This window comes from Epinephelus fuscoguttatus, linkage group LG21 (assembly GCF_011397635.1).
Source record: "Epinephelus fuscoguttatus linkage group LG21, E.fuscoguttatus.final_Chr_v1".
In the NCBI taxonomy this organism is placed as follows: Eukaryota; Metazoa; Chordata; class Actinopteri; order Perciformes; family Serranidae; genus Epinephelus; species Epinephelus fuscoguttatus.
In genome coordinates this window covers 35944733-35959262 of record NC_064772.1, presented here as the reverse complement: position 1 = coordinate 35959262, position 14530 = coordinate 35944733, and the positions used below count along the sequence as shown (strand labels likewise).

General features: G+C 42.7%; 1 protein-coding gene across 1 annotated transcript in view; it reads right to left on the bottom strand.

Moving 5' to 3' along the window:
• Positions 1-14530, bottom strand: part of vopp1 (VOPP1 WW domain binding protein) — a 39997-nt gene that overhangs the window by 9712 nt on the left and 15755 nt on the right. Inside the window, exon 2 of the mRNA XM_049565643.1 lies at positions 5109-5167. Coding sequence (XP_049421600.1) covers positions 5109-5167 — 59 coding nt within the window. The remainder of the gene's footprint in view (positions 1-5108; positions 5168-14530) is intronic.

Genomic DNA, 14530 nt, shown 5'->3' with positions numbered 1-14530 from the left:
GGCGCATGGAAGGGCAGAGAGGTTTGCTCTTTCTGCCTCAGGCTTTCAATGCAGGCGCGTGGAAGGGCAGAGAGGTGTACACTCTCTGTCTTAAGGCTTTGCACGTAGGCGCATGAAACAGAGAGGTGTGCCTTCTCCACCTTAGGCATTCCAAGTAGGCACGAGGAAGGGCAGGGAGGTGTCCTCTACCTTAGGCTTTCTGCTTAGGCTTGGGAACAGCAAGGAGGCCTCAGAGTAGAGCCATACTGCCGAATATAATACTGCCAATGGAAATTAGTTTTCTTTGACTAAGGTGGTCCTGACTGAACTCCTTTTTTTGTTGCCTTGATGGTAATAAGGAGCCACTCCTGTTTTCACATATTGTATTTTTTCATCTTGAGACTGAAATCGAGGCAGGGGCATGAATCACTCACACAGTAAAGCAGATTGTCCTCTGCTCAGTTATTATCAAACTAGATGTATATTCCTGCAGTGAATGCTGTGCACAAATCTTTCTTTTTTCTCTTTGTCACAAATTTCTTTTGAACACGTGGACTGTTATTTGAAAAATAAACTGGATTCCTGTATTGTTAAAGCTGAAGAGGAAAACAGAAACTGAGGGCTGAGAGGACAAGTAGAAAGAAAGTGGAGGAGAAAGGAGGATTGTCTTCTGTGTTGTTTTTCATTACTAACGTAATTTCTCTTCACTGATGCTCCCAGTCTTTCTTTCTCTCTTCCTCCGTCTCATCACCACTGTAGCTGTGGCCAGCAGCTGAAAGCAAACTAAATAGATGAAAGCTGGAAGTGTGGAGGACGCCTGTCATCTGTTTGAATCAGTAAAACAAACTCTGCTTCCTAAGTCTGTGAGCAGCAAAGATTAAAGCTCCAGTGAGCAATAATGTGGAAATTACATTGAATCAAACTCAATTGATTTTTGATGCAAGAGCTGCACGTGCTCACGAACCCACTGAGTCAACACTGCACTCTGCAGCTCAATGCAGATGGTGGCCTCTTTACTGTATTCCAGATGACACATGAGCAACGTCTCCAGATGTAGCACCAATTTTAACCAGACAAAAAGTGAATGAATGTTATTTTTTATGTGAATATCAGGAGTTAGTTCATGGAAATTAACGGCTGGTGGAGCTCATTCTCCACTCAGGTGTCATTAAAGATGAAGAGGGAGCAATAAGACGATGTAATTAAAAGAACTCCAGGCGAAGCTCAGACAATGAAAAAACACGTGGAAATCATGATGGAAATATTTTTGCTTTGTCTAATAATGAGAGGAAGACTACTGTCTCCTCATCGCTCCAAACAGATCTGATGTTTTCAGCTCTTTTTATTGCACATTTTGCTCTTATCAGTACACCAGCTTTTCCACCTCAGCCAAGCATTTAAACACGTGGGGAGCTAATTTTGATGTGTAAAGGTCTTGCTTAGTCATCATTGGGCTTCATTCACTCATATGTGCACAGAAATGTTTTTACTCTGCGCATAAAATAAGTGAAAAAAATTACTGTTGCTTTATCGCTTTCCCTGCCCGAGTATTATTTTTGATCATATTCACTAATCTTTTTAAGATCCACAGAATAATTTGTTCTATGAATATGTAAACATTACATACATCAAACTGTCAGGCAGACTTGGATGAGAAAAGCGTATATGTCATTTACATTTACTTTTCTACTTTTGTGTGTGTGTGTGTGTGTGTGTTGGTTTTTCTCATTATCTTACATCTGTTTAAACTGTTTAAATGAAAATAATAACAACAATGACAATAATAATGAAAATAATATTCTGGTTGAGGTATAGTGGAACACGTCGCCACGTTCAGTGACCGTTCAGTGTTCTGTTGTCTCCTCCACCTCTGCGGTCGTCTTGTCCGTGTGTCACTAGTTGGGTTTTCATCCAAATGTATCGCAAATTTTAAGCGAATTTTGTGAAAAAGAAAATGCAAATTTATGCACGTTTCCATTCATTATTGTTTTGCGAGTATTGGGAGTCAACAGGTCGAGCAGAAAGTGGCGCTTCTCATGAAAAATGAAAATGCAAAAGAACACCCGTAGAAGAAGAGGGCGCCGTGACATGACGTCATTGAGAGCGTCTCATGTCCACAGCTGATGTAAACAATTACCAGCACATCCATGACTACGACAAGATGGAGAGATTCCTTGGGAACTTCTTGGCTATTGCGAGAGCTCTCATCACACTCATGTCAGCGTTGTCAGCATGGGTCCATGTCATTGGTCTGACAGCCCATTGGTCCGACTGTCCGCGGTGCTCAACGGCTCCCGGCGGGCGTATACCGTAGGATTCGGTAGCCTGTGTCATCGTTTATTCACTAAATCTGTTTCCATTGCCAAAAGTCGCATGTTCCTAATATCGATACGCTGACTTTTCCACCCCCTCTAAGCGAAAAAACGTTTTTGTGATATTTTCGGCCTTTTCTCGAATTTCTGGCGTTTCCATTCAAGTTTTTTTTCGCAATTGTTGAAAATGCGACTAAAAATAGGTGGATGGAAACCTGACTACTGTCACCATCTTGGAGATCCTGTTTCGTCCCACCAAACTCGTTTGTTCATCCAAATCGGATTCAGAATGTTGAGCAGAACAGGAATTGTCGAAGTCTGAGTCCATCAACATCTCTACAGCTTACGCAGCTGTAAACACTGACGGTTTTAAAGTCTTTTGGTGAGTTATTAACGATTTCTTGTATGTTGTGTAACAAACTGAAGGCACCACGCACAATGTTGCACTTTGAAGCAGCTTATTGAACTATTAGATTTAAACTGTGATTGGTGCAATGCTTTGAGACTGCTTCTGGATTAGTGTCTGAATACGATTAGCAACATCTGACATTTGTCCCTGTAGAACAGATGCCCCATTGTAGGATTGCCCTCTCATGTCACCAATGTCAAAGCCTCATCCAAGTAATACGTCTGTGACTGTGAGGGTTACTGATTCTGCGTCAGTATCGGGACAGTCATTCATTCCTACGAAGTCTTCGAAAACAACAAATTCAGTTGATACCAACTGTAGAGACAAGGACAGCTGTTCATGTCCAGAACAATCGGGAGTTTTATTCACAATAATTGCAAAGTATTTTGCATTTCTTTTTAATCAGTCATGAGAGTGGTGAGAGACTCTCAATACATGGCGTGTATCAGTTCATTGTTTGTCTTGTGTGATGCATATTTACCAGTGAGCATGAAGCTTTTAGAGTGGGGGTTTCTCAGCTACAAGTTCGACTACCGTTTGAAAGTTGCTCTCCTTATTGGTATAACTGCAGACAGCGCCATCTCTTCTTTCCTCCTGCTCAGTGCGCTCCTGTCTGACAAGCTGAATGTTGACCAGTGTTTGACTGATGTAAGTGCACCTTTTTTGGACACACTCTTTGTTAAAGTTAGGCTTTACATGGCTGTCCATGAGGCTTGGCCACTTCTCCAGTTGTTAATTCCAGACTTTTCAAAGCCACCGTCTCCACATTTGTAGAAAGTTACAAGCTGTTTGACAGCAGCAAATCTGCATTTCACAGAAGGCTCGCTTGGGGGTTTTGCAAAGAATCATCCACTCTCTATTTTTGTACCATTCTTCATTGAAGTTCTCTTTGGTCAAACAATCTAGCCGGCTCTTTTTTGTCTATTATTAGCTGTGCAGCTTGATTGTCTCTGTATCCCAACAACAACTTTCCATGCAGTCTGAGCCAACGCCAGCGGTTTCGACAGTCTCAGCGGGCACAGAGCTGCTGCTTTGGGTTTTTCTCGCTGCACTGGTTTCAAGGTTGAAGGGCCAGGCTTCAAAGCAGTTGTTGATGTCAGGGTTGTAACGCTGAAGTTCAGTTGTGTTGTTTTTTGAGTAATGGCACCTTTCCAACACTGTGTTGAGGTCTTTAGGATTGATGCTGATGTCCTGTGTGTCCTTTATGTGCCTTTATGTGTTTTTGACTATGTGTGGCATTGCAATTGCGTTTGTGACTGACAGTTCTCCCGGCTTATCACTGAACAGGTCTTCGAACTGCTTGAGAGTCTGTGTGATGAAGTCTATGTGATGTTCTGCGTTGGGACATCGGTAGAGATGGCCAAATGAAGCCTCATCAAGCATTTTCTTTTTTTTTTCTGAGCCCACTAGATGGCTTAAAGAGAAAAGCTCAACGAATGGCAATTCTGTGTGCTTTCAACCTCTTGTTGAGCAAAAAGCACCATCTAGTGGGCTCATAAAATAAAGAAAATGCTTCATGAGGCTTCATTTGGCCATCACTAGACATCGGAGCTAATTGTGGCAATGCCCATGTTCACACATGCACGAAACCTAGTAGGTTGCACTCCTCTGTCCACTATGAAGAGAGGCAATAGGTGGCGCCGCCCCTTTAAACAGCATGTCAGGCCTGTGGTCTCAATTCTGCTGCCTCCATAAGCAACAACGTTTGCAGCTTTCTCTTTGAAAGTCTCCAGGGACATTACAATGCATTTTGCTTCTGTGTCAACTTTCATTTCTGTGGGCTCGCCATTTATGTGCACTGTGACAAATTCTGTCCGTCTCCTGACGATTACCAAGAGTCAGGACTCAAGATAGTTTTTCTTTTCTTTTCTTTAACTAGATTCAGACAGTTTCAGCACTTTTTGTTGTCACAAACATTGTGAGGATTTTATTACACCTTTGCCAAAGTGTGACAAAGGAGAATTGTTCAAAAAAAAAAAGCAGGGAGAGAAGTCACATTTCATTAACAACAAGAATTACATAGTTGTACGCCTCCTCGAACCAGTCAGGTTACACTTCCAGTTTACATCCAAGTCTGTGACATGGTTGCTTCATACACATCTCCCGCCCTGCAGCACAGATCTATACAGTTTGAAGGATGTCACCCGAGATTAGAGTCACCAATTCAGTATCTGACCAAATGTCTCCCCTTCTGAGTTATGATGCTGAGTGATGCCCAGGAAAGTGTTTTTGTAAAACATTATGATGCCACAGTGCAAATGACCTTTAAACTTTTGGATATATGATGTCATCACTTTATCATTTTGTACATCCCACGTAAAACAAGCCGCTATACAGTCTAATCGATGTATCGCCCACCCCAAGTTCATGGGTTTGAAGTCGTAGAAGTGCAACATTGTGGTACTTACATGAAGTAGATGGGGTATCCGCCTTCAAAATACCAGCAGTACTTTTTGGCTTCTACACACTGTAAAAGATAAAAGACAGATTTAGATAGTTATTAAAATAGACACCACACAAACAAACAGCAGTTTTAGTCCTAGAATTTCTAATTCTGGATGGATTGTGAGGCATAAACTGCTTTACTTGAAGTAACACTCAAAGTCCCAAACATTTCAAAAGCTCAAAATATTTAGAGCTTCGTCTTCTATCATATATAAAACCTTCTTTTTTAATTTGATATAATTCTACAATGAGATGCAAAGAATCCTTTATGTATAAATCCTCCCTTTTCCATTAGTGACTTCAGTTGGGAAAGCACAGAGAACTGACGCTGGTTGGCTGAAGAGCGCCTTTAATTAACTGTCTCTGAAATGATCTGTGAAAATGCAGCCTGCTTTGTAGTGGCTTATAGAGGATTTTCACTGTTATCATCCTGCGCTCTGCGAAGAAGCGGTACAGTATAGGCTGCGAGTGTGAAGAAGAAAGAGAGTACGACGAGAGCAAAGGTGAGATAGGAGAGAAAAGGAGTCGGTTGAAGGCGAAGAGAGGAGAGCGTGCAAAATGAAGTGAATCATACTGCAGGGACGTGCCTTGCCTCAGGGTGGCAGGCAGCATCACTTTCCATTACAGCTGAGACATCTTCTCAATGATAACAAGCTGAACTCCAGTCTCAGTGCAAATGAAAATATGCTGTTTTTAGATATGGTTATGAAATTGATATGACATTCGCTCATATCACATTGTTATGCACTGAACTCTATTAACTCCTGGTGGTAAAAAAAAAAGTACTCTGGAATTAAAGTGGCACAGTGAAGTGGGAGCAGCTTTTCAGAGCAAATCTGATGTTTCATCTGCAGGAAAAAACACCCTCACTCAGTTACAGCAACAGTCTGTATCGAGTACCATGAGGTAAGTTTTACTATAGTGGTGCCCGTGCTGATTACATAAACAAACTGTAGCTTCAACAATGCATGTTAAGCAACAGATTACTTGCCCAGATGCTCCCCAGCACGAGAGGTCTTTCATGCCCACAGCTGTGACACGAGTGGCATGATATTTGCTTGTTTTCTTAGTGCCTGTGCCCACATGGCATTTTTTTATTGAGAGCACTAACATCTTTCTTCAGTTGTTCACAATGAGGAGAGAATGATGCAGCCATGCCCAACATTTCTGAGCACTCTGGCTTTTTTGTGCTGTTTTTTGTTAAGTCCTTCTTGTAGAAAATCTCTGAACTTTTCAGAAAGTCACTGGTGTCATCACTATGGGGTCAGATCAGTCTCATAATGAATGAACTCACGCAGGGTTTTTCACGAATGCACACGCTCTGCTTCACAAATATTATTTTGAGGCACACTTGTAATATAAATTCACAGATCATGCGAATCGCTGAATGTGCATTTACAAACTGCTTCTCATTTGTGAATCTCTCTACATTTGTGAGAGAAATCTGCGTAGTGAATTTTGAGACTCCCTTGACGTCACAGGTCAACGAACGTCACCATTGGCTGATAAATCTGTCAATCAAATTTATGACTCTGATTGACAGATTCATCAGTTAATCAGGTGTGTTCGCTTTCAGCCAATCGTATGGCTCCTTACATTTTCTCCACACTTTTAAACCAATCACATAACTGTAGCTCTGCGATTGTTTTAAAAGTGTGGAGAAAATTTCCAAATTTAAATTACATATTTGTGAACCAGAGCATGTGCATTAGTGAAAAACCCTGCATGAGTTCATTCATTATGAGACTGATCTGACCCCATACTTTTACATACATACATTTCAAAAAGTTGTGTAACATGGCTTTTCATGTAGGCGCATGAAAGGGCAGGGAGGTGTGCTCTCTTCACCTTAGGCTTTCTGCCTAGGTCCGAGAAAAGGCAGAGGCACCAGTACAGAGCGACACCGCCAAATACAACATTGTAAATAGAAAAAAAAGTTTTCTTTAACTAAAGTGATCCTGACTGAACTGCCATATTCTTATTTCTTAAATATATGTATGTGTATATATATATATATATATATATATATATACAGTACAGGCCAAAAGTTTGGACACACCTTCTCATTCAATGCGTTTTCTTTATTTTCATGACTATTTACATTGTAGATTCTCACTGAAGGCATCAAAACTATGAATGAACACATGTGGAGTTATGTACTTAACAAAAAAAGGTGAAATAACTGAAAACATGTTTTATATTCTAGTTTCTTCAAAATAGCCACCCTTTGCTCTGATTACTGCTTTGCACACTCTTGGCATTCCCTCCATGAGAGCTCTGGTTGTGCTTTTAAGTTGGAAGATTTCATAAATAGTTTTTAGTCTTAAAGCCCCTACAAGGAACTTTCATTTTGAATTGATTTTGGTGACCCTGTGGACAAAAGCAGTAGTGTTTTGCCGGAATGAAGCCTACATTTCCCATGAGCTCTAGCACGTATTATCGTAAAGACGCTTACCTGGCTCGCACGTGTGTTTGTTTTGGGGATGAATGAACAACAAGACGGGAAAACTTTGCCCCCGCTCCTATCGGGGATCCCAGCTCACCTCTGCCGCGCCCCAGCTCCACCTCTCCGGCGTAAGCGCCACCGCCGCCGGGGTAAACGCAGCGGTCGGCTGGTAAGGCTGAAGGCCTGTTGGGCGAGCACTTCCACGGCTTCTTGGACTGAGTATGGAGCGGTGCCTCGCCTCTTTATTTCTCTACACTCACTGGACCCTGTCAACGCCTGGCTGGTACCTGTCGTCAGCCCGGTTGAGGTGTTCCAGCCCCGCGGCCCCTGCTCTCCTCGTCCCCGCTGGCGCGGGGTGAATCTGCGCAACCTGCGGCCTCTGTGTGTGGCTCCCCGGACAGCTAACGCCGTGGACCCGCCGGCTGCTGCCAGGATTGGGCTGGTAAATGCTAGATCGCTAGCGAACAAAACCTTTATCCTGAAGGATTTCCTGACTTCCCGAGGATTGGATTTTCTCTGTGTGACTGAGACGTGGCTGACTGTTGGTGAGTCCAGTGCTTTCACAGAACTTTTACCCGATGATTGCTGCTATTTTAACTCCCCGCGGACGTCGGGTCGAGGAGGAGGAATAGCGACTATTTATAAGAGTCACTATAAATGTAAGCAGCTAGGTAAGATGACGTGTGCCGTCTGAGTGCCGTAAATCGTTTCGTCCTGGAAGCAACCTGGCGCGGACCCGGACACAGTTTCCTAAAGGTATGGATATACACTATATAGAAATAGCTTATCTTCACACCGATGGTCTCATTTGCTGTTGTAGGTCACGCACAGAATCAGCAGAAACCAGAGACTTTTGCATATCCAGTTAATAGTTGCTTGTAGTGGCTTTAACTTAATAAGTAGAAATATAAAATTGAAGGATTGTTACTTCTATGTTTCACTTTGTCTAAAACTTTGCTTTTAGCAGTTTGATAAATACAGGCCTAAAACAATACAACAATCTCCAACCACATCTGTGACACTGCGTGTAGAACAGAGCTGCAGGGTGGCATGCCAGGTGGAGCTGTTTTGGTGGCTCACAACAGGTTATTTGTCAGGGTACTCGTGGAGAATAGGACCACACTGAGACACCATGGCTGAGAAGAAATGGCAGGAACACACACACAGTGAGAGTCAGAGAGAAAAATGGCAAAGGAGATGCTAACAAAGTACAGCTGCAACAGAGGAAAGCATCCCATCCCCTCTCACTGACACAATGCACATCCACTCTGTTTGTCCAGGCTGTGTTCTGCTATCAGTGAGGTCGCTGGTGGGAAATGTTACCCACACAGAAAGTGTGTACTCAGAGTTAGATAAATTATAATCTGATGGACAGAGAGCCAGTTCACTTGAACTTTTGTCTCTCCTTCCATGTTTCTTAAATATTTTAAAACACACAGCAGCTGAATTTAAGGCCTCGTATTTTTCTAGGACTGAGTGTCAAACCTCTGTTAAAATCCATTCTAGATATTTCAGTCTAAACCAAAGTGTCAACCTGTTTTAGGTGCTGGGGGAAACATTAGGGGATCATCAAAGTCATGAGGATACATCCTCAAAGGACCATGAATATCTGTGTAGCAAGGTGGAGCAAGCTGGAAAAACAGGGGGATGATAATAAAGTACATCATCTACCAGGCTCCAAGGAACAGCACCAGGCTTTGAAGCCAATTTTAAATTGTGGCCAAGGGTGAAATTACAGCGACCAGGTCCAGGTGCAAAATGACTCGTTCCACGGTTGGGATTTGATCCATTTAGTCCAACAGCATTTTGAAAGTCTAGAAGAACCACAAGATTGCATCATTCTATCCCCATTAAAGTTAGTGGAGCACTTAAGTGGAAGGTATTTTTCGTTGTTGTATCGGACCCCCTCGAAAACAAGATGATGCATCTCAAGGGGTTTATCCTTAATAAACTTTGAATAATAGGTAGCCACTTGGCCAGGCTTGGTGGCCGTAAGTCCCTAATGCGCTGGCTCTACGGTCCCCATAAAGTGGAAGATGTGGGAACATTAATATCACAGAAACTGAGATTTTTTGGCTTCATGCGCCTCTGAACAACTTCCATAGGAATGATCAGGCCCTGCCCCCAATGCTGTGTCCATGGTCTGTATCCAATTCTTTGGCAATCCATCAAACAGCTGTTGGGATATTTCAGTTTGGACCAAAGTGGTGGACCACCTGACTGCCATCCAAATTAGACTGGCTCATCAGCTGGGAAATATATGAGTACTCACTAAAGTATCTGCCCATTAGATATGCAGTGTACTGTAGGTGTTTTTGCCTGAAAATATAATGTTGTTATCAGACAACTAGAATTACCGTCCCGCAGTTGTACGCCTCTGCACACCAGTCAAGTTTCTCTTACAGTTTACATCCATGCCTGTGAAAACACGGAGGCTCCACACACAGAAGATCTACAATCAGCACAGTTTCAAGGTGGAAACCCAAGATTAGTGTCATAAATTCAGTATCTGACCAAGTGTCTCCCCTTCTGTTCTGGAGATATGACACTGAATAATGTCCAGAAAAGTGTTTTATGTAGAGCATTATGAAGTAACAAAATGAGGTGTCCTGGGCACATCCCACCAGTAGGAAGCCCCGGGGCAGACCCAGAACACACTGGAGGGATACATATCTCATCTGGCCTGGGAACACCTTGGGGTCCTCCAGGAGGAGCTGGAAAGTGTTGCTGGGGAGAGGGGCATCTGGAATAAGTGGAATAAGACCTGGCTTCGGATAAGTGGTTGAAAATGGATGGCTGGACACTAGTCTTGCTCACCAGACCTTTCTCAAGAAAAGAAAGGTCTGGCTGGGCCGACTCTCACTTTAAGATTGGAGAAAAAAATGCCCTGGCTGCTTGTATTTCTTTCAACCAATCACAATCGTTCTGGGCAGTGCCACAGCAACGGTGTGCTTGCAAAAATATTGCCGGGGGGAAACAGGTTTTGGTGCAACACGCCCACAAAAATATCGCCTACAGGATGCAAACCATGGCAGAAAAATGGCTACATCCCTGCAAGATCAAACACCGCAAAAGTTAGTAAAGGACGTGTTGAAAACGGTTGAAAACTGCTACACAACCGGAGGTGGTAGGGCGGGACTTCAGCGGGTAGCTCGTTCCGCCCAATGAGAGGCTGATCTCTGCAGCGAACTTCCGCCCACTCAGACTAGATGGACACTGATGCTTTTCTTTGATGTTCAACCACAAAATTCTTATCCCATGTTATCCTTTAAGTCCAAGTGGACATTGGTATCAAAGTTGAAGAAATTTCCTTGGGGCATTCTTGAGCGTATTCACAATGATAGGACAGATGTATGTACATACGTACACATGTACAGATGGACGAATAGCCGAAAACCATGTTGCAGACGCAGAGGCGTGAAAAAAGGGGGGAAAAAGAAGAAATAACGTTTAATCCTCTGGGACTGTGAATTTTCAAGGTAAATTTAATGCAATTCAGCCTTTAAGGATAATATTTGACACAACATGACCGTGGCAGACCGTGTCCAAAAGAGGACGTTTAGACCTGACAGTGGTGCTGATGTCACAGAATCACCTATTTCATTAATATTCATCTTCTTGTGACCATGAATGTGATGCTCAACATCAGCCACAGCTTTTGAATAAGCACAGGCTCTAATGCTGAAGAGAGAGGACACGCCATTAACATCATGCAAGTACCATTTATATGTCTGCCTTCCTCTTTGCATCAGTATGTCCACTTATCTGGCTGCAGTTAATTGCTGTTGCTGGCCTCGTGCTGCTGAAGCAGATCCTATGAACAGCTCAGGCTTTGATATCAACACACTTGATCCTCCCTCTCAATCCTCCTCAGAATCTAATCGCTTTTGGCCTCTCATCTCCCAATACTCTGCCAACGACTGCCTAACAACATCACCTCTGGTAGGATGGTGTGTGTAGGCGAGATAAATTAGGACTTTGTTATTGGCATACTACCTGCAGTACATGCACAGAAAGGACAAAAATCAAATATTAACATAAAATAATATTTCTAATATAGACATACACACAATAACTACAATGACAAAGGCTTCTTAATGTTGTGACGATCCATCTACATTAGTTTAGACCTAATTGTTATCCTCTCTCCGACACTCTGCCAGCAATGGTCACTGTCCAGCTCTGTTCATTGTCCCTCTCTAATTAGAGCTCAGTGAAAGCGCTGACAGCAGAGGAAAATGTTCCTCTGTGCTCCTGCGGGACAAAAATGACCGTTACGCAACCAGAGAATGTGTTTCCCTGCTTTAAAAGCAGCTCAGATGGGTTTTGGCTAAAGGACATTTGTGGGGATGAACAGTTCAAATGGTTCTCAAATGCACATGAAAGCTTTAGAGGCAGGAGTGTGTGTGTGTGTGTGTGTGTGGTGATCAGGCTGTGTTTTGCCTTTGAAGTTGCAGGATGGTGTAGGTTAGATGGTGAAAGGAGACGGGTCAATAAAGAAGCTTCCTGAGAAGAGTCAGACGTTCCTGAACACACTCATCACAACTGTTTCAAGCTGCCGCCACGTCCTATTTTTTTCTACCCTGTAGGGGTGACGACACTTCTCTACTGACATGATCATGTTTTCTTATTGTCTTGGATTTCAAAGCAGTTTAGTCTCTCATTATCAGGGCTGGGTATCTTTTAAAAAATGACGACAGGACAGAGGGATGTCGTGTGCTGTAAGGCCCTCTGAGGCAAATTGTGATTTGTGATAATGGCTTTATAAATAAAATTGATTGATTGTTTAGCCGCTAACTGGTGCTGACAGAACCAGTCCTGGATCAGTGCTTTGGTGTGGCTTCTGCAGTGATGTGGGCGCTACTCTGGACAGTCGTGGTGAAGAGGGAGCTGAGCTGGAAGGCAAAGCTTTCGATTTACTGACCCATCTCCGTCCCAACTCTCACCTATGGTCATGAGCTCTGGGTAGTGACCAAAAGAATGAGATCGCGGATACAAGCTGCCGAAATGAGTTTCCTCCATAGGGTGGCTGGCAAAAGTTCAAACACTTACATTTGTATGTGCTATCTAAGGAGCTAACTCACAACCCGGTGGGTAGTGATGGCCAAATGAAGTCTCATGAAGTGTTTTCTTTATTTTATCATCACATCAGATGGTGCTTTTTGTTCAACAAAAGGCTGAAAACACACTGAATTGCCATTCTTTGAGCCTCTCTCTTTAAACCATGAGCGCCATCTAGTGGGCTCAGAAGACAAAGAAAATGCTTCATGAGGCTTCATTTGCCCATCACTACCGGTGGGCTTTAAGAGGTTTTACATCCAAAGAACTATTATAAAAATGAACTGCTTCATGGTGTCCATGGCAACCAGACCTGGCATCTAATTGTGACCTGTGTTTATTTCTCAAAACATGTGGCAAAGAGAAAGGGACTCTGCGTTTCACTGAGGCTTTTAATTTAAATTTTACAGTAGCCATAATTTGTAATGTTTTGGTGGCACACTAAACTCCTGACTTCGTCAAACAGACTACAGCACGCTTATCTTCACCAGACCTGCAGCCCAAAAAGGGCTGAATGCAGGTATCGCTGGACTGGAGACGTTTTGATACCACTTGGTACCGGGCAATGCCGGCTAGTGCCCTCTCTTTACCTTCTCTCTGGGGAAGATGGACGAGTTATTCAACATCACATGAGCCCCGAATCACGCTGTATCGTTATCGTGTCAAACCACAAAAGCTCTCTGGTGGCCACTCAACTACCACGACACTACTGAGAGGAGTGGATGTGGAGAGAAAGAACATGACGTCAGCAGGAGGAGAGCTCGTTATCATTACCTCTAAGCAGCCGGTGGCCGCAACGGACCGCTGACGGAGGTTGCGTTGATTTACACTGTGTCAATGAGGATTGGGTGGAGGTAAATTATAACGTTCTCATGATGTATTCAATGTTATCTTGTAAAATGTAGCTTATAGCACCCAGTGTGCTAGGACCGCTACTGGTACCAGGTTATTTCGGTCTATACCTTAAAGGTATCGAGTACCTAGCCCTGCTCATTATGGTCTTAATCAATAAACACTGCCAAGAATGAACTGAAATTCTTGTGATTTTGTAACAGGCAATTTCAGGAAATATCTTGGTCAAAAGGAGATTTTAAAATACTGACAGAACTGCGTCGATATCAGCCAGTAAAAATCTCTCTTGCTGGACTCTAACATTCTGTTTCATCTCCTCTATATTTCACTCCTTTCTTCCATTCTTCTCATTTGCCATCCATCCACCTCTCCCCTCCTCCCTCTCTTATTGATCTCCGCTGACCCCTCAGATGCCATTAACAAGCAGCAACAGGCCAACAAGGATCATTTGATTGTCAGTCTGTGTTTTGCCTGAAGTGGGAACAATTAGGAGGAAACAGAGCTGGAGGAAGTTTGAGCTTCTTGAGTCATGTACACAATGTACATTTGGTAATGTACTGGTCTGCCTGTATGCATTAACGGGCATGTTGTTACCATTTCTCTGCTGTTAGCAGTGAGAGTGCCTAATATCTGCCAAATTATCTAAATACTGTAATTTGAAACAAGTAAATACTGGTTTCTACATGAGAATGGTCAAATTAATATTTCAAAATACCTGCACTAGGTACTGAAGGTAACAAAAAGTCAATATTACTGTGGACACCTGACTTTAAACCTGCGCAGTTATACTGTAATGAAAAATATTTTATTATTTATTGATTTATTTTATTATTATTTTGTTTTATCTGCTTTTGCACAGCTGTTTAAAAAAGAAATATGCCCAGGATCCTGTTACATGTTGAAAATATTGTCATGGCACTAAAATAAAGGCTACAATAAAAGAAAAGTTACCAACGAAATTTAGTTTAAAAAGATGGACTGACATATTTACATGATCTAATCCAATTTCAGAATCCCTTTTCTTCTTTT